Genomic DNA, 19,103 nt, shown 5'->3' with positions numbered 1-19,103 from the left:
TTAATCTAAAGTGAAACTTCTTTTAGAAATTTTTTTGAATCCAAGTTATGTCTGGTTTTCTACTCACTTCGGAGTTTATTTTGGGAACCCTTATTTTAGTTATGCTAAGCTTTAACTCCAGAAACTAAAAGGTTATGAAACATCATTTACTTGATGAACTTGTAAGACAGCAATCAACCTACAGGCCTTGACATTTTTATGGCAGCTTATGATGTTAATTATGCATATACAAAAAACTCAGCACCATTTAAAGGCATAATTTAATTTAAAAAAATTGATCATTAATCAAATCAATTTTAAATATAAAATCAATTTTAAATATAAACTTTATTTAACACAATTATTCAATATTTCTTCTGGCACTGGGTATTGAATTAAAAAATGTGAAAATGAGTTTATATAGGCTGAAACTATTTTTGGCATAGAAGGTTTATTCTAAGTGTTAACTTTATAATAAGAGATTTTAAAATGGTATTTATGTTGTGAACTAGTCAGAATAGTTAAGACAATTTATGCTTTGTAAAACCAAATATCTGTGTCTAGAATGTTGTAAAATTTTATAACTAAAAAGCTTATTTCATCTAGTTTGAGCTGCTTTTTTAACTCATTCAAATATACAATCAAAAACCATGTGATCATTAAAATAGCAATAATTTTACTACCAAATTGCTTGAGGTGTTCATGTATGACAATGCATAAATGCCAACCATCCTTTGCCAGCATTTTGATCATATATTTTTACTTTTTTGTATATTTGGAAAAATGAACTAAAAACTTAACTTATTATTTATCCAAACCAAGTTCCACTTTACAACATTTTCATTTTTATATGAATTTTCTTAAGAAATTTCTAAATTTAAATGAAATTATTTTTATATGAAAAAGTACTAGTGATTAAGTGTTTACTTCATAAATCTTAGTTCAATCTCAATCATGTATTTAGTTCAATCTCCACCATGTCGCTAGTAATACCTAATTTAAATTTTGTTAAGAACAACTTAAAAAATAGGTAAGCTCCTCAACTGCAGTGACTCCTTTGACGTGGGGAGATTAGTAAAGCAAAAAAAAAATTATACACTAACTTAAAATGGGAGGCTAAATAAGTGCGAATTTCATAAGTGTAAACTAGCATAAGTGTGAAGCAGTTTCAAAAACTGGCATAAGTGCAAGCTGGCAAATATGCGCCAAAAAAATTTGCAAAAATTGGCAAAAGCGCAAACTGGCATAAGTGCGAAGCTGTTGCATAAGCGCTAATTGAGATAAATGCACCAAATAAATTTGCAAACGTTGGCATTTCACACTTATGTCAACTGGCATTCATGCCAGTTCACACTTATGGCAAAGTTTAAAAATTCTTTTGGTTTACTAATGCCAGTTTGCACTTATTCAGTTGTCTCATTAAAAATATAAAAAATATTTAAAGTGCCAACTTCTGATTGTTTACATTTTTTTTGGAGAATCCATTTTAAATTTCAACAAAAAATAACGAAAAATTATTATACAATGCAAAAAGCTTTTTTTTAAATCAGTTTTGATTTCAAAGAAGCATGAAATTTTTTTTATATTCACTCCTGCCTAACTTTTTTGAAAATATTGTTGTCACAGTAACCAAGAAATTAAAATTGCAAATAAAAATAATAATAATAAATTAGGAATAATCACAACCTTTTGATGCCTGATAACTTATCCCATGCTTGAGGGAATTTTTCTAAATGAGGAGTCGCAGAATCATAAACAACTTTCCATCCTGGAAGATTCATTTCTAAACATTAAATTTTTTTTTTTTTTAAATCAAATTCACTCCAGATAAAGAAATTATACGAGTCAGGATATTGTGTCAAGAAAACATTAGGACAAGGAAAAAAAGATAAAACTTTTACAGTATGAATGAATGACCTAAATCTATCAAAAATTAAAAACAAGTCTGACAGAATGAAAACAGAAATTACACTTTTATTATCATAAACAAATTATCCATATTTGTTTTCAATGAAAAATGCTAGTAACTCTGCAGTCTGCAGTAGTAAAAATGCAGTTAGCAATAGTGTTTTACTTATAAAGACAGCATGTCCCAAATACTACCTTTATAAGAAAAATACTAATGCTAAAAACAACTTGCCACTTGATGCAAAGGTTGCTTTTATTCTTATGACAAAAATTTAAAATAAAGTTATAACATCAAAAAAAAATAACAACTTCCTTACGATCTTTCAGACCATTAAGCTTTAAAAGATTAGAAGCACGCACAATTTCAGCCCAAGATTTTTTATTTAACCAAGAAGAGCATGGATTTGGGTATGGATTATCTAATCCAACACCGCCAGTTAATAGGAAACGCCATACTTGATCATCTATTTCATTCTTTAATAAAAAAAGATATTAAAATGTTGAGAATTAAAAAATAAAAATGGATTAAACTTTTTTTTATAAATGTATTATCTGGAGTGTTAAAAAACTATAAATTCATATATTATACAAATTTTTATACAATTTTAATAAAACAACTTGATAAAATAAAAGCAGAATAAAAAAAAAAAAAAATTTATTGCTTAGTAAAAACTAAATGCTTAGTAAAAACTAAAAACAAAGAGTGCTTATACACACAAAGAATCATGGTGATGTAATACACAAAGAATCATGGTGATGTAATACATAAAATTAAAAAATAAAAAGAATTCTTTTCATATTAAAAAATATCAAAATAATTTATAAAAACTTGAAATCACATCTTATGTAATGATATATCAGATTTTGGCATTATATAAGATGGAGTTGAATATGGACTTTTATAGAGTTTATTCTGGGGTGGACCTTTATAGGACTTGGTTTAGAGAAGAATTTTTTCATAGAAATAATGAGAAGTAAAAAAATTGATTTAAAATAAAAAATTATAAAAAAATAGCATAAACAACCAAAAAAAAGTGAAACATTATTTCACTACAAGTAAGTTGTTAGACATAAACCAGAGCCAATAAAAATGAAATATTTATTAGAAATCTTTATTTATAAAAATTCTAATATTCATTATAAAATTCCAAGTACCTTGCTTTCAACACATTGATTGTAAGGAGAAATGAAAAAAGAAGTTTATCTTTTTCTAACAATGAACGACAAACATTATTATAGACACTCTTTATAAAGTAATCATTTAGATGAGCGGTTCGTTCTAACAGGTTATCTGATTTTTCACTTTTTTCAATGGTCTGTGAAAAAAGATTTAAAATAATATACAACAATATTAAAAAAAAAAAAATTTTTTATTTAAAAGTATTTTAAACATTACAGGTGTTCAAAAAATAAACAGATGTGTTTGATTAAAAAATATAAACACAGGTGTTCCAGTTGTAAAGATAAAAAAAAGTACAAATTGCCAGAAACATAATTAGAGAATGTTGGCAGTTGTGTTAACTTGTTTTCATGTATTGAATCACATTATCGGAAAAGCACTACCAAAAACTGAATACTTACAGACTACATATAAAAACTAATTAATAATTTTTATAAAAGTCCTGGTAAAAAAAGATAAGCTTAATACTTTCTTAATATTATGAAGTTTATAGTAATGACAAATTTGACTATATTCAAAAACATAATTTTTTAACTTTTCATAAATAACGATCTATTATATAAATGATCATATTTTATTGCAACCAATTTTTGTTTTCTTTTTCTGAAAAACCTTGTATAAGGGAGGAAAAAATAGTACAATAGGGTGGTCCATTTTTAATTTTTTTTTTAATTTCAAACAGGTTTTTTACCGTTTATGACATTTGATCTAAGAATGTTAAAATACAAAAAATTTTGAATTTAGGACAATTTTGTTGGTATAATTTGTTATACCACCAAAAATTTGGAAGTTAGTATAACAAATTGCACAAATGTTGTGCAACATTTTTATCTATTAATGGTTATTATTTTTTAGTGGGGTTCGCATAATTTAATTAATAACCATTAGAAAATAATTATACTAAAGTTGATTAATTTACGACTATTTGTAGAGACTTGTTTTAAAACACCAAATGTTGCATAACATAAATCACGTTAGTTATTTTCATTCCAATACTTACAAAACATTCTAATCTCAATACTTTCGTGATATTACATTTAATATTGTGTAATTACATTTAAGAAAGTCATTAAGTCTTAAGTACCGAATCCTCTTGAGACAAAAACTTAAAAACATCAACGTTAATAAGCATTAGTTATTACAGTTTAATTTATAAAGTTTTTAATGAACCTTATTCTATATAATTTTAATGTTACAAAGTTTGTATATAAATGCATAGTTATTAACAGTGTTTGTATTACAAGCTTCAGTCTTGTAATAAACAATGGTAATGACCATACTTTTTTTTGGAAATACTTTAGTAGAAGGTGGAGCAGCTTTAAATAAAATTACACTTTCTAAAGCATCAGTTTATAGTGCAAGAACAGCTAACAGAATTAAAGAAGCTAAATTAATTGAAGAAACTTAGATTCTACCTGAATTATTGGAGCAACTTGCTGTGTATGTAGGGTCAACTCCTAGATTGCTTGGTACTTCTAAAATTTCAGATGGAACTGGTCAAACACAATGTTGCTCAGTAATGAAATTAGATGATAGTAGCAATTGAAAACATGTTGTTGCACTTTTTTATGATACAACAGCTGCAAACAGCGGAGCATATAATGGAGCTGCAAAAGTTTAGCTGTTTGAAAGGTTCAAGACAGAATTTCATAATCTTAAAAAGAATATAAAAAAACTTAGAATGTGGGACTGGCCACATCATCAAAATAGTTTTTTTTATTTTAACAACCACTGGAAATAAAAAAATGGGCAATGGAATACTTAGAGAGAAAATTTTACTTTGTGAGGACTATCTGGAACTACAGGAGTTTTTTTCCTTTTTTTCATGGGACATATTAAAAGAGGTTTTCCGCATTTGGTATGCTGGTTCTGATCATCATGCAAGATGGATGTCAAAAGCTATTAATTTTACAACAAATATTCCTACTCTATCATTTTTTTGAACTTAATGATGAAGAAGCAAAAAAGGTTAAGAGGATGGCCAAGTATATTTGCCTTTTTTACTGGTGCTCCAGCTAACAGGATTTTTTTTAAAGAGGAAACTTGAACTGACCCTAAAAGTGCAGAAAAAACCATCAAGCTAGTAGTCTTTTCCTTGTTCAACAACTCTGTGAGTTATGCAGAAAAGTCTATAATGGTTCAGAAACTTATTAACTTACCAACAGAATTCATCTAGATCATATTTAAAAAATCAATCTGGAAAACATATTGTAAAAAAAAAATTGGAATTTTTTTCCCAAATATGAATTTGTTATAATTTTAATTTAAACTAATGGCTTTCTCATTTTTTTTTAAATTTTGATTGGGTAATTTTATATGGGTAATTACTTAAAAAATAAAAAAAAACATATATTGCAAAAATATTTATTTAAACTTTTGTTTATGAAAGAATTTTTGGAAATCCGGAAAAACTAAAAGTTGTAAGAAATATCAACTAAAGAAAAAAAATCCCTAAAGTATTTACACCTTACAAACCAAAACCACAGAAATTATTATTTGGCATGACAAAGAAAATTTTTTTTTATTATCTTTCATGGGGAAAAGTCATGGTTGCTTTTTCATATGTTAAAATTAAACAGACCCCAAGAATTACTGAATATTCCATTAGAGCATTGGAACAAATTGGAGGACAAAATTGCAAAAAAATTTGTATGCAATCCTTCGTAAATTAATCAAACTTTTTAGAAGTATTTCTAAATAATTAATAATTAAATTTCGTGAACCCCACTAAGAAACAATAATAACAAGTAGATAAAAACATTGCGCAACATTTGTGCCATCCCTTAATCTAACTTCTAATGTTTTTTTTTTTGTGGGGGATCTGAAAATTATCCTAAATTGGAAAGTTTTGGTATTTAGTTTTTAGTTCAAATGTTATCACTGGTAAAAAAAATCATTTTATCACAGCTTAAAATTAAAAAAAAAAGTTTAAAATGAATCACCTTACTAGTACAATTTGTTGTCTTAATAAGCTATAGTATATATATATATATATATACCATATATATATATATATATTGAAATTTTATATATATATATATATTGAAATATATATATATATATATATATATATATATATATATATATATATATATATATATATATATATATATATATAATTAGTAAAAAACACTTATCTAACTTTTATCTTCGACTTGGAGTTTCACCATTGCTGGATCATCAGGAAGAGTTACTAAATCTCAAAAAAAAATTCAATTTATAGAAAAAAATATTTAACAGGAAGTTATAAATTATTATAAAAAATTTTTAATTACTATATTTTTTTTTATTTTTTTTTTGTTAATGGGAAGTTACAGAAAGTAATTATGAAATAATTTTCTTTGGAATGGGGATAGTTTAATTTGGTCATTTGTTTTTATAATTTTTTAAGAGGTATTTATTTTCGTGCCTACATTTAGAAATTAATTCAGATTTTTTATTTAATAAATTTTCTTGATTCAAATGAGTAATTATTTCAAATTTTTCTTGCAAACATAGCATACATTCTTGCAAACATAGCATACATATATATATATATATATATATATATATATATATATATATATATATCTATATTTCAATATATATATATATATATATATATATATTTATATCTATAAATATATATATATATATATATTTCAATATATATATATATATATATTGAAAATTTTACTTGGTTGCAAAAAACAATTATGTATATACATATACATACATACATACATATATATAAAGTAGTATTTTAACCAAAGCATATAAATTAAACATTAAAATAACTAACCAAAATATATAGATTAATAAACCACAAAAGTGAATACTGGTACATGGGTTCAATAATTCCAAGGTCAGAAATGCAAAAAAATAATGTAGATGAATGTGATGCCACAGATTTGTAACCATTTCGTGTAAAATCTATTTCACATTCTGTTTTAGCAGATTAAGCCTATTTGTAAGTAAATATATCTTTTAGTAAAACTGATCAACATATTATTTAGAAGTTATTTAAATAACTTAACAAAAAATTAAAAATTTAATAAAATGTAGATTTTTTTTATATTCTAACATTTATTTTAAGAAGTATTAAAAAAATATTTCAAAATATTTCTTTTGATATATATAAAAAAAATTATTTTAACCTGTTTTTCAGTAATTTCTTCTGATAAAACTTTGGATGATGACAAGAATTTAATTGCAGTTTCATCTTCCAAAATATTACCCTTGATAAAACATCATTAATATTTGTTTAAATTAAAAGAATGAAAAAGTAAAAAATTTTTAAAGACCATTTAAATACTATTTTAAAATATACACGGCTTAAAAAGAGCAGATATTTCAACTAGATGATCTCTCACAATCAACTGCTTATCTCCAGTATGTTTATATGTATCTTAGTATGATTAGATAAATATGGTAACTATGCATGTAGTTGTGAATTCTTTTTAATATTATTCACAAGGAAGAAATTTAATTTTTCCAATTGAGCTTTTAATGTAAAGATTTAAAACTAATGTTATTGTATAAAACCTTCAAGGTATTAATATTTTCAAGATATTAATCTTTTTAATATTATTCACAAGGAAGAAATTTAATAATTCCAATTGAGCTTTTAATGTAAAGATTTAAAACTAGTGTTATTGTATAAAACCTTCAAGATATTACCTGTTTTCAAACAACTTTTATTTGTAATGAAAAAACATGAGGGACTATTTTCTTAACAACTATAATTCAATATGCATTCAGTAAGTGTCATCAATATTGTTATTGTTTATTAATATTATTCTTTCACATATAGTTAATTATTTTGTTTGTAGCATTATAGTAAATTTGTTAAAACTTTGATGAGATTAATTGCTTTACAAAAATTTATTTATATATATTTTAAAGTCGAATTTTTCAATAATAGAATTAATGCATTTAGAACTGCATTACTATCATCTTCTTTCCGCAAAACTTACAGTGTACACAATTTGTTTAGTTTTATAACTTTTTACATTAATTTACAGAGTTAAAAAAAATTGTAAACTGTTAACAATTATAATTTGCCCTTATTGGTAAACTTATAAATAAATTCTAGAGAAAAAAAAGTTTAGCAAGAAAGAGAGAAATAACAAAAGAAAAGTTTACCTGGGTGGATGAAAGAACAAAAAGGATCTTATCCTTAATCTCTTTTAGCTAAATCACAATAAAAAAAAAATTAATTTGTGAAAATAAAAAAAAGAATAATAGATATAGAAAATAATAAACAAATATGACAATGAAAAAAATATGAACAATGACAAAAAGCAAGAAAATATGAAAACAAAAAAACCACAACAATACAAAAAAATCAAAAAAAGGATAACAATACAAAAAGAATAAAAAAAATAAAAATAAAAGCATTTTATTTTAATTTTATTTGCCAAAACAAATAATAAAGGCAGTTATTTAAGTATGTCGAATATATGTAAAAAACTAACCCTGATTGAGCGATTTTAATATTTTCCGAAAAATAAATTATAAAAACTCAAATGGTCAATAAAAAAGTGTCCAAAAGATTAACCATCTAAGTACTTTATGTCTGCTTTCAACTAAATTGCCCAAAAAAATCAATTTTTTCAAAAAAACAGTCTGGAGTCATTAGGTATTTTAATACTAATATTATATTGTTAATAAGTGAAAATTGGTCTTTATATAGAGAGAGAAAAAAAGAAAACTGGGTACAATTATTTTTTCTCATTTGATCATTATATGACACATATAAAGTTATATATTTATATATATTAAAAAGATATCAAATAAAGAAGACCATGTAATCTAACACATTCCACATTTTTAATTTTGATTATTAAAATGTAATTTATAAAAATGAAATAATAAGCAACACTTGACAAATAATTAAAAAATATAAGACATTTTATTGTATTTTACATGTAACTGGTAAACTTATACTTAAATTTGTATACAAAGGAATTATGTATAATATATAAGAGTATAAGTTATGGCGAAAAAGTAGCTTGTGCTGCAAACTACTTAACTTATGCTTTTGCTAAGAACATGACATGTTGTCACATTTTACAAGTCTAACTCTTGTGTTCTTTCCAAAATTTGAGGCAATCACAAATGTATTTTTGAGAAAGGAATTGCTTTAATGCAGCATTTAACAATTGAAAATAAAGTCCTTGGCAAGAAATTTTTGAACTTTCTGAAAAAGCACTAACATTCACTCTAAAATGCAGTTAAGTATGAATTTTTGAGCTTGAAATATGTAAACCCCTCTCAGCTAAACACTGTATCACTTTCTTGGTTTGAGGATTGGTAATTCTTGTCTTCCACAGGATTATTCTGGATTGATACACCACTGTTGACTTGATGCGCTGAATGTTATCAAGAAAAGTTGTCTTAGATATTCTCAAATGTACAGCAACCATTTGTACAGATTTGCTGACTTATTTTAAAAATTTTACTTGTGCTCATTTAACATATAATGATGTAGCTTTACTCTAAGATAATGATCAAGCTATATATGAATTTATTGTATGTAGAACATATAAAATAATTTTTTTCCGTTGATAACTACATAATTCTATAAGATTTTTTGGCCATAACCGTATGATTGATTCTGGGTTATTGGGCTATTATTGTAATTATTATCATTTTTATTGTTATTATTATTATTATTGTTATTATTATTCTATATGATGAGGTATACAATAGATCAGTATATAATATTGGTTTTTTATATTAACATAGGTAAAAATATGAATTTCTTTTAAAAACTATTTCAGAAGTAAAGAGTGGGAGCCAAAGCCAGAGCCATGGCTGAATAGATTCTGAGCCTTAGCAAAGTCATTTAAAAATAGCTGATTTCTTTGACTTGAATTTTTAATTCAATTTCTTAAATATTATGTCAAGTTTTTAAATAATTATTTCAACTGGAATCTAAAATGTCCAAAACATTTGCACAACTAAACATAATTTGTTTGATTTTTCTAATTTTCAATTCTAAATTTTTTTAATTCATAAAAAATTTAAACTATTTAAGGATACTAAAAGAAGTCGTATTTAAAGAAATAGAAAAAAAAGTTTGTAAAAAAAAAATGAAACCACAGCAGGAGTCAGAAGCATAAGTTCAATTAAATTGCACCTATAACCAGAGCCGTGTTTTTTTTTCCAGCTCTCTACTCTCCATACAAAGATCAGATATTCCCTGGGGAGTATCTGATATTTGTACAATATGAATGATTGCAAATAAATACCTGCTTTTTGTTTGAAGCGCTCTCAAGAACAAGAAGATTCTTTTGTTCTTCTAATTCTGGTTTTTCCTTGGCTGTTACAATGCAAAGTAATTGATCTTCCAGTCCTAATGGCGTAATCATAAAATTTAGCAATGTAACCTAAACAATAACAAAAACATTAAAGATTTATTGTCTGTACACATGGAATTATACAATTAACCATATTCATAATATTATTAATTATAATAAATTTAATAATTCAAAAAATTTATAAAGACAGTTTAAAATCAAAATAATAAAAATTTAACCTTTACTGAAATTTCTGGTAGATAATGAGGATTGCGCAAACGTGTTGTAATATAAAGCTTAAAATCTTTTGAATACTCAATAACATTTTCTCCAAGTTTCATATACTAATTTACAATAAATGTAACTATTTATTTGTTATGCTCAGAAGTGGATTTTAAAAGATTAGAAATAAAGTAATACCTCAATACCACTTTGTTTAAATGTTAATTTCAGCAACACAGGTTCTAACATTGGATCAAGCTCTTCACCTACATTTTCAAGAGGCACAGGATGCCCAAACTGAAAGAATTAAAGTAAAATTTTTAAAAATATGAGAGAAAAAAAAAAGTAAAAAAAAATTATGGACTTATAAATTATGAAGAAAAAAAAAATTGCAAAAGTTGTGCAGTTAAAAAAACAACAAACAAATCAAATGAACTAATATTATAAGCTTAAAAAATTAGTAAAAAAGGACCTGAAAAAAAGGAATTAGAAATTAAAAAAAAAAGGACATGAAAAAAAGAACTTAAAAAACATGAAAAAAGAATCTGAAAAAGGGAACTTAAAAATTAAAAAAAAAAGACCTGAAAAAAGAACTTAAAAAACTAGAAAAAAACAACCTGAATAGCATTTTCTAATGTACGTGCATAATTTGCACTTGACATTTTGACAACTTCTAATTTGTTTGCTTTTTCAAGATTTTTAATCCATTTATTTGCTTGACCTGAACAATTTGATTAAAATAACAAAATTAAAATACTAGAACATTTTAATTAATATAATTGTATATAAGTAACCAGTATAATTAGAATTTCTAATGATACATTTGAAATCATTTCTATACATTGTGAATCACTTTTTATATACTAAGGTAAAATGAGGCAAAATAAAATAATTAAGTTTTAACTTTTTTTAAAGGAAAAATTTTTTTTTGTTAAATTTTAACTGTATATGCAAATTAAATGTATTTTTTTAATTTTTTAAGAAACTAAAAAAAAAAAAAATTATTTGAATTGCATATACAGTTAAAAAATTATATTAAAAGTATTGCTGTTGCGATTTAACGCCATGTTAAATCTATGACAGCTTTTAACAATTTAACAACTACTAATTTAAAAAATAAATAATATATATATACTGTTTTCTAGAGTTTAGACTCAGACTAAGAAAATTTGATGATGAATTTTTAACTTTTAGCTCTCAAAATTATTGACTGTTGATGTTCTGATGGTTGACTATGGTAGACTTTTTCATGATGGTTGATTCTGGTAAACTATTCCATGTTTTTACTATTCGATTAGTAAATAAATGTTCTCAAATTTGACAACTAACCTGTTGAATGTGTAAGCTATGTTTGAACTGATTTCTTCTTGTACTGGCAGCTGGTCCAGACAATAATAACGATGCAAAAAACTTAGGTGGATTATACCATTAGATGTATTCAATATGATGAAAAAATTTATAAAATTTAATTAAATCACCACGTTTTCTTCTTTTGGGCAATGTTGTTAATATCATTTTGATTAAACTTTTTTCACATGATAATTGTTTTATTTCAGGTATCAACTTAGTTGCATGTCTCTGGACATTTTCAAATTTAATGTTAATTCACCTCCCTAAGGCCATGAAAGCCACTACAGTCAAAGAGGCTACTTTAATTATGGTTACAACCTTCTCAAGCGCTTTGCCACTACACCACTACTGCATCAAGTATATTAACATCATTTTTATAGCAACAATACTTTCCATACTTAAAAAATTTGATAAACTACTATTTTTGAATTCTGTGTCTCCAAATGTTAAGATGTATATACAGAAATAAAATAGTTAATTCAAGTTGCATGTTATTTTTGCTTCCTCAATAACAATGATACCATCTTTATTTTCAACTGCTTTAATATGGGTTTTAATTGTTGATTTGCTATTTATATATCTACACAATCATTTTTTGGTTTATGAGTAATAGGACTTTCATAACTTTTAGTTGCGTATTTGATTTTTTTAACTTTTTTATACTGCTCACTCTAGCTACATTCAAAACTGCTAAATTAGAGTTCAACTAGAATATAGAAGATTTAACTGCAGTGAATAAGGTTAATAAACCATAAGGCTAATGAACCATCAGAGTTGATAAATTATAGTTAAGTGAAAATAGCTGTACAGAGGATTAAGTAAGACAAGCTTGTCCTTCTGGTGGATTGGCTGCTATTTTAAAAATTTAATTGTTAAGAAAACATAGAAAATGAGAGAGAATTCTGAAGCACCAATAAGAATTGAGAAAAAAAGCTAAATGATCAAAAGTTTTTTGAGCACAAAGAACAGTTAAAATAAAAGAATGCAACTTTGCTTAAAAATAAAATTGTTACATGAAGCAGAGTTTTGGTAAATAGATAGAGTGATGGCAGCTTTTTTACCATGGTAGCATTTCTAGAAAAGAGAAATAGAGGCAACCATACAATAATGGAACAGAAACTCAACTTTGGCAGCTAGAGAAGGTTCAACAACATTTACAATCGAATCTTGCACCTTGTCAAAAAGAAATAAGGACAATGTAAATACAACAACAGAATTCCATACAAGGACAAGCTACTTAATTCAAAAAACAACAGTATTTTATATAAAGATAAAAGTAAGAAAATGGCAAGCAAGATTAACAGTGATAAATATTCTGAGAAGCATAAAGTATAGGACTCATTATATTATTAAAATAGTGAATAGTGGAATGTCAACAACATTGCAATAAATGCAAGCTCAAAGGTCTCACAAAAGGGGGATCAGATTCAAGATCAACTAACTGTTCTAAGCGACCAAAAAGTAATAACTTTTTGTGAAGACTAAAGTATACAATTGCATTGTCTGTAAATCAATTTAGAAGTAAAACTACCAGAAAGATTATCGATGTAGTGAACAAACAACAAAAGTCTTAGTTCTGCATTCTCCTTTAGAGAGATAGTAAGATCAGATGTATGAGAAATGTTAGACTTGTTTTTGTTACTTGTTTAAGACTTTCCAAAAGCCACTAGAATCTATTTTCTAAGATAAAATACTAATGATATAATGGATCTTAGTGTCAGAAAATACACTTTTTTAAAAACATTATTGTTGTCCTATTTTATTTCAAAAATACAACAATAAAAATATTTATTTAAACTACTTTATGTTCAAATTTGAATTTACTTCTTGTTTTTTTGGGCAAAATGATGGGCTAAGTACAATATTGAGCATTATAAAATATCATAGCATAATAAAATTAAACATATGATATATTTTTGAGAAACCATAATGTACATACATACAGAAACAAACATTTATATTTAAAAACAAATCAAACCTTGAGGATCAATCATAAGAGGCCATCGTCTTGTGTTGTTTACAATGACTCCATTATCAACAGAGAAAGAATCAACAGGAAGACCTGCAATCTGCCATTCTCGAATTTTCAGTGGCTCGCCAAGAGTTGAAGTCAATGTAAAACTTGGAGAACATTTTATCTTGACTTTAGCACAGAGTTATAACCAATCAGAAATACACTCCTAAACCAAAAAACTGCTACTTTATAAAACAAAATTAAAAAAAAAGTAAAAAAAAACAACAACAAAATGTAGCAAAAATTCTCACTGTAGTATTACTACACATAATGGTATATATCTTTACAATTTATATCTTTATAACTTTTATACTATTAAATAGCATAACAATACTCAACATTTCTGAATTCAACTGTAAAAGCACCCAAGTATGCAATAACTGCTGAAGACATTAAAACATCACCAAAAATTCTGGTGGAACTAAAAATAAAACAAAAAACCTCTTTTACAAAAATCAGGCAAACAATAGAGCATAAAAAAGAGTATAGGATTAAAGGTTATACTAACAATCATCTCTAAAATTAACTTTAAAACATGAACTTTAATGAGCATGGATGTTGCACAAAGCAACACATATGCTCATCAGTTGCAAAAAAAGTTGAGCGTGGTTCTACAAAGAACACTAATTCGATTCATGAAACACCACTTGATTTGGTCAAAAACTCATTTAGTATTGATTCAAAAACAACTTAAAACAAGAATTACAGTTCTCCAAGATGAAATGCAGTTTCTGTCCAATGACTTTTTTCGCCACCCAAACCACCAATCAATTTGCCTGCACGCTCTAGCTTTTTTTCACATAAAGAAATGTTTGCTTCTAAATCTTCTTTCTTTTTAGTCATTAAATTGAGTTCATCATGCAAATTTTGCAGCATGTCTGATACCTTTAGATTTGATTTTTAAATCTTAATTATAATATATTTATAAAATTTTTATTAGATAAAAGTTTATATCAACTTAATTGTAATAATTGAACAACTTTAAATATATTTAAACTGTATATTATATTTTTATTGACTTTTAAAAAGTAAAAAAAAAAAACCTCTTTCAAAACACAACGCTTTTCATTAAGCTTTGTCATTTGCATTTGCAACTCATTTTCTGCTTCTGCAAGTTTGAGTTTTTGGGTGCAACAACCTAAAAAATGTTCAATCATTATTTAATCATTTTACTTAATAAATTTTTTAATGAAAATATTTGAAACAAAGTTCTTCTTTTATACTTTAGCAACCCTGTCATACACTTCCATAGCTCGCACCCACTTGCAAAGCCCCTCGCAAGCTTCAGAAGCTTGTTTCACTATGTCTGGAACAAACTGATCATTTGTGATGTATCTAAAATAAATTGAAATGCAAATAAAAATAAGTTTTTTGTTTCTCCACCCCCTTAAATTCTTTTCTCCAACCCCTTAAATTCTTTTCTCCACCCCCTAAATTTTTTTCTCCACCCCCTAAATTCTTTCAGTTAAAACCAACAGCTTAGTGGTTGAAAAAAAGTTTTTATGTTTACAAGTTAAATCAATTTAAAATCATAAAAAATCTCCATCTTTCATCACCAGAAGTAAACAAGTTTTTTTTTAACAGTTTTCATAAACTTGAATTTAATTTACACAATTGTAAAATCAACTCAAATTTGATTTTGAGTTCAAAAAAAAACATCATCCATCTTTTGTTGCACATTCTTTTACTAAAATATTTTGCAAAATACAACCACGTCAGAGACATGACATGGCACAACACAGGAGAGTTAATAGCGACCTACATTTTAAAACAGTTTTAATTTCATTCAATTGCATTATACTAACTCCATAGTGAAAATCATATAGCTATATTTTGATAGAACAATCAACTTACTTTGTTCTTATGACTTTCATAATGGCTGGTGGAATGTTGTCTTTATCAAAAGATTTCAGTTGATCTAGAAACTTTAAATCACTTAGTATTTTTTGAGATGGTCACAATAGTCATCGATTTTTCCAGCACCAGATGCATCATTCTTTCGATCTGGTTTAATACCTTTCATGATACAAACAGCTTCCATCACTAATTTAATTATACTAGGAGGATTCTAGATAAAAAAAATTAAAAAAAATTAAAATAAAAAAAATAAATAAATATAAAAATAAAATAACAATAAAATAAATAACAAATAAAGCAAAAAAAAACAAATAAAAAAAAAATTAATAAAAAAAAAGAAAAAAAAAAACAATGTAAAAATACATACTTTCATAGTTTTTACTTGACTAATATCACTTGGTTTAAGAGTGTTTAAAGCCTCAATTGAAGCTTCAAGGGCTGGAATGGCTTCGGCAAGATCACTTTCACAGTCTGATTTAATTCCTTGAGCTATGGCAGCTGCTTTGTTAGCTATTTCTTCATCTGCAGACACAACCTAAAGTATTATTTTTTTGCAATATTTACTTTTTACTTTAAAAAAAAAAGTTATAAATTTAAAACTATAACTAATTTAATTAAAGGAAATAATTATAACATAAAATAAATAATAATAAAAAATCAAAACTATTAAACAAAAGTAATGTAATAAGGTCTACAACATATAACAAATAAAAAAAGAAAAAAGAAACAATGATTACTCCTGTATTTACAAATGTAAATACAGGAGTAAAGTGAAAACCTCTTTCTTTGCTTGAACTTCAACAGTGTCTTGCGCAATTTTAGTCATCAACTTTTTAGTTTCTTCTGAAGTCTCAACAAGCTTTGGTTGCAGTGATATTAACTCTTCTTGCATAATGCTAACTTGAGATGCTGCAAACTCAAGTTTTTCTAAGCCAATGACATATCAACTTTTGAGTGACTGTATCTCATCTTGTTTAACATAAAGCAAGTTTTTAAATGCTTGAAGCAACTCAAGATAAGAAGTAGAAGTAACGTAATTGTATCTTCTTAATATGAGTAAGTATCTACATGTTAAATTTAAAAAAAAATTTTTCATAGCTTTTTTAATTTTATTTCACAATAAAACATATTCAGCAAGCAAAAATAACATTGAAATAATGCCGACAAACAAAACGACTTCACTTTGAGTGAAAACTAATGATGCTAATGTTTCAGAAGTAAAAATGAATCTAGTTAATACCAAATAAATACAATTTAAGACACTATATACATAACTTGATTAAATCAACTTAGCATTGCTTCGTTTTTAGTAACTGTTTATACCTTAGTATAAATTAATTCAAAAACAAATCAAAATAAAAAAAAAAACTTATAACATACTTTTCTGATTGCGTACAGGCACTTTCATGAAAATACTTACACATTTGAACTGCCGCATTTTGAACAGTTGGCTCTATATTGGTATCTTTTAAAAATGCTTTTGCTACCATTTCTAAAGCATCATCAGGCGATGCCTATGAAACAATTTATATAGCTATGGTGATTTAAATTTCTTTTAATACTGTTTTTTATTTTTTTGACAGCATCCTCGTTAAGTTAATAATCAAACAAATAATATAACAATCAATCATAAATACTAAAAAAATAATCGTTAAATTAATTTAAATTTATTGACGGAGATGATTGACAGCTTTTGATAAAGTTTTGCATTCTGGTCTTCTTCATAAGCTTGTTTCATATGGGTTTTGAGATTATTTAACAATTTCTGTCTAACCCCATTATTAAAGTTGTCATTGAAGCCCAACACTCTTCTTCGTTTTCCAGTAATTTGTGGGGTAGCACAAGATTCTATCTTTGGTTCTGTCTTGTTTCTTATCTACATTAATGATCTTACTGACAATCTTATATCTAAAGTGGCTCTTTATTAGCAGACGACTCAACTTTATACTCCTGTCTTCTCTTTTTGATTGCTTAATACAATCTTGAATTCGATGTCTATTCAGAAACAGCTTAGGGCTTACAGTGGCTTGTGAATTTTAATTCCAACAAAAGTTATTTAATATCACAATATTGTCAATATTTTCTCAAAGTCCTCTTCTTTAAGTCTTATTAGATTATCATTCACTATTGACCTCTCATGAAAACCATATGTTCAATCTATTGCAAAGTTAGCATTTGCTCAGGTTGCTTCTCTTTATCGTGCTCGCCATTTTCTTAGTCCTGATTTATTCAAATATGACAATAGTATTCCTGCATGGAATACTAACATCTGTTCACAAAAAATCCGGACTGATTTCAAATGTACACAAATTGTTCTAAGTTTCGAATTTTCAATTCGAAATTTTTAAATTTATTCGGTCAACAACAACAGTTTCATTTTGTGGCAAAATTGAGTTTTTTTTTTTTTTTTTTTTATAATTAACCTCCCCAAGGCCGAGAAGGCCACTACAGATGAAGAGGCTACTTGTGGTTATAACCTTCTCTCAACTCTTTAACTCCGAAACACGAACCTTGACGAACAAGGCCGCTGCGCGGAGAAACAAGTTGAGCGCGGTACTACCAGGGACGTGGCGGGAATCGAACTCGGAACCTCTTGCTCATGAAGCGAGCGCTCTACCACTATACCACTACCGCATTTAAATAATTTTTAATAATTTAAGCAGTTTAAATAATTAATTCAAATGAACATGGAGCATCTAAAAGAGAACGATGTTAGAAATGTGATTGGAAATTTTTATAAACAAAACATAAACAGTGGAAAGAAATTTACAGTGGATCATTTTAAGAAAATGGGAATCGCTAAATCTACAATTTATGACATAATTAAAAGGTCTGAAAATAATTTGCCAATGAATAGAAAAATCCAGAAAAGAGAGAGTCCATGATTGCAAGAGCAGAAGAGAGAATCGGGATTTCGCAAAGAAAATTGGCACTAAAATATAAGAAAAGCATTTCATACATAAATAGATAATTAAGTATGCATGGACTAAAGTATACCAAAAGAAAAAATGCACCAAAAACAACAGAAAAGCAAGAAATTAAACAAAAGAAAAACTTATTAACACTTTAAAAAACTTTTTTCAAGCCATCAAATGAGTTTGAAATCATCATGGACGATGAATCTTATTTCTGTGTAAATGGTGCAAATTGTTCACAAAACTCTGGCTACTATACAAAGGATAGTTCTCAAACTGATCCTAACATTAAATTCAACTTCAAAAAAAAGTTTGACGAGAAAGTTCTTGTTTGGTTTGCAATCAGTCATTTTGGTCATTCATCGCCTTATTTTGCTGTAAAAAACTGTGCACTG

At 26.2% G+C, this 19,103-nt stretch overlaps 1 protein-coding gene across 1 annotated transcript in view; it reads right to left on the bottom strand.

The window, feature by feature from the left end:
• LOC136083005 (dynein axonemal heavy chain 3-like) overlaps positions 1-19,103 on the bottom strand; it is a 65,720-nt gene that overhangs the window by 10,386 nt on the left and 36,231 nt on the right. Inside the window, 23 exon segments of the mRNA XM_065802416.1 lie at positions 1,666-1,762; positions 1,897-1,902; positions 2,205-2,365; positions 3,046-3,203; positions 6,849-7,010; positions 7,204-7,284; positions 8,192-8,239; positions 10,303-10,440; positions 10,590-10,694; positions 10,771-10,869; positions 11,190-11,293; positions 13,901-14,102; positions 14,276-14,357; positions 14,643-14,821; positions 14,980-15,056; positions 15,059-15,074; positions 15,160-15,271; positions 15,791-15,890; positions 15,893-16,004; positions 16,161-16,328; positions 16,572-16,857; positions 17,174-17,307; positions 17,568-17,669. Of these exon segments, the coding sequence (XP_065658488.1) occupies positions 1,666-1,762; positions 1,897-1,902; positions 2,205-2,365; positions 3,046-3,203; positions 6,849-7,010; positions 7,204-7,284; positions 8,192-8,239; positions 10,303-10,440; positions 10,590-10,694; positions 10,771-10,869; positions 11,190-11,293; positions 13,901-14,102; positions 14,276-14,357; positions 14,643-14,821; positions 14,980-15,056; positions 15,059-15,074; positions 15,160-15,271; positions 15,791-15,890; positions 15,893-16,004; positions 16,161-16,328; positions 16,572-16,857; positions 17,174-17,307; positions 17,568-17,669 (2,729 nt within the window).

This window comes from Hydra vulgaris, chromosome 08 (assembly GCF_038396675.1).
Source record: "Hydra vulgaris chromosome 08, alternate assembly HydraT2T_AEP".
In the NCBI taxonomy this organism is placed as follows: Eukaryota; Metazoa; Cnidaria; class Hydrozoa; order Anthoathecata; family Hydridae; genus Hydra; species Hydra vulgaris.
Note: the sequence above shows the minus strand (reverse complement) of the source record. Positions and strands in the feature narration are given on the sequence as shown.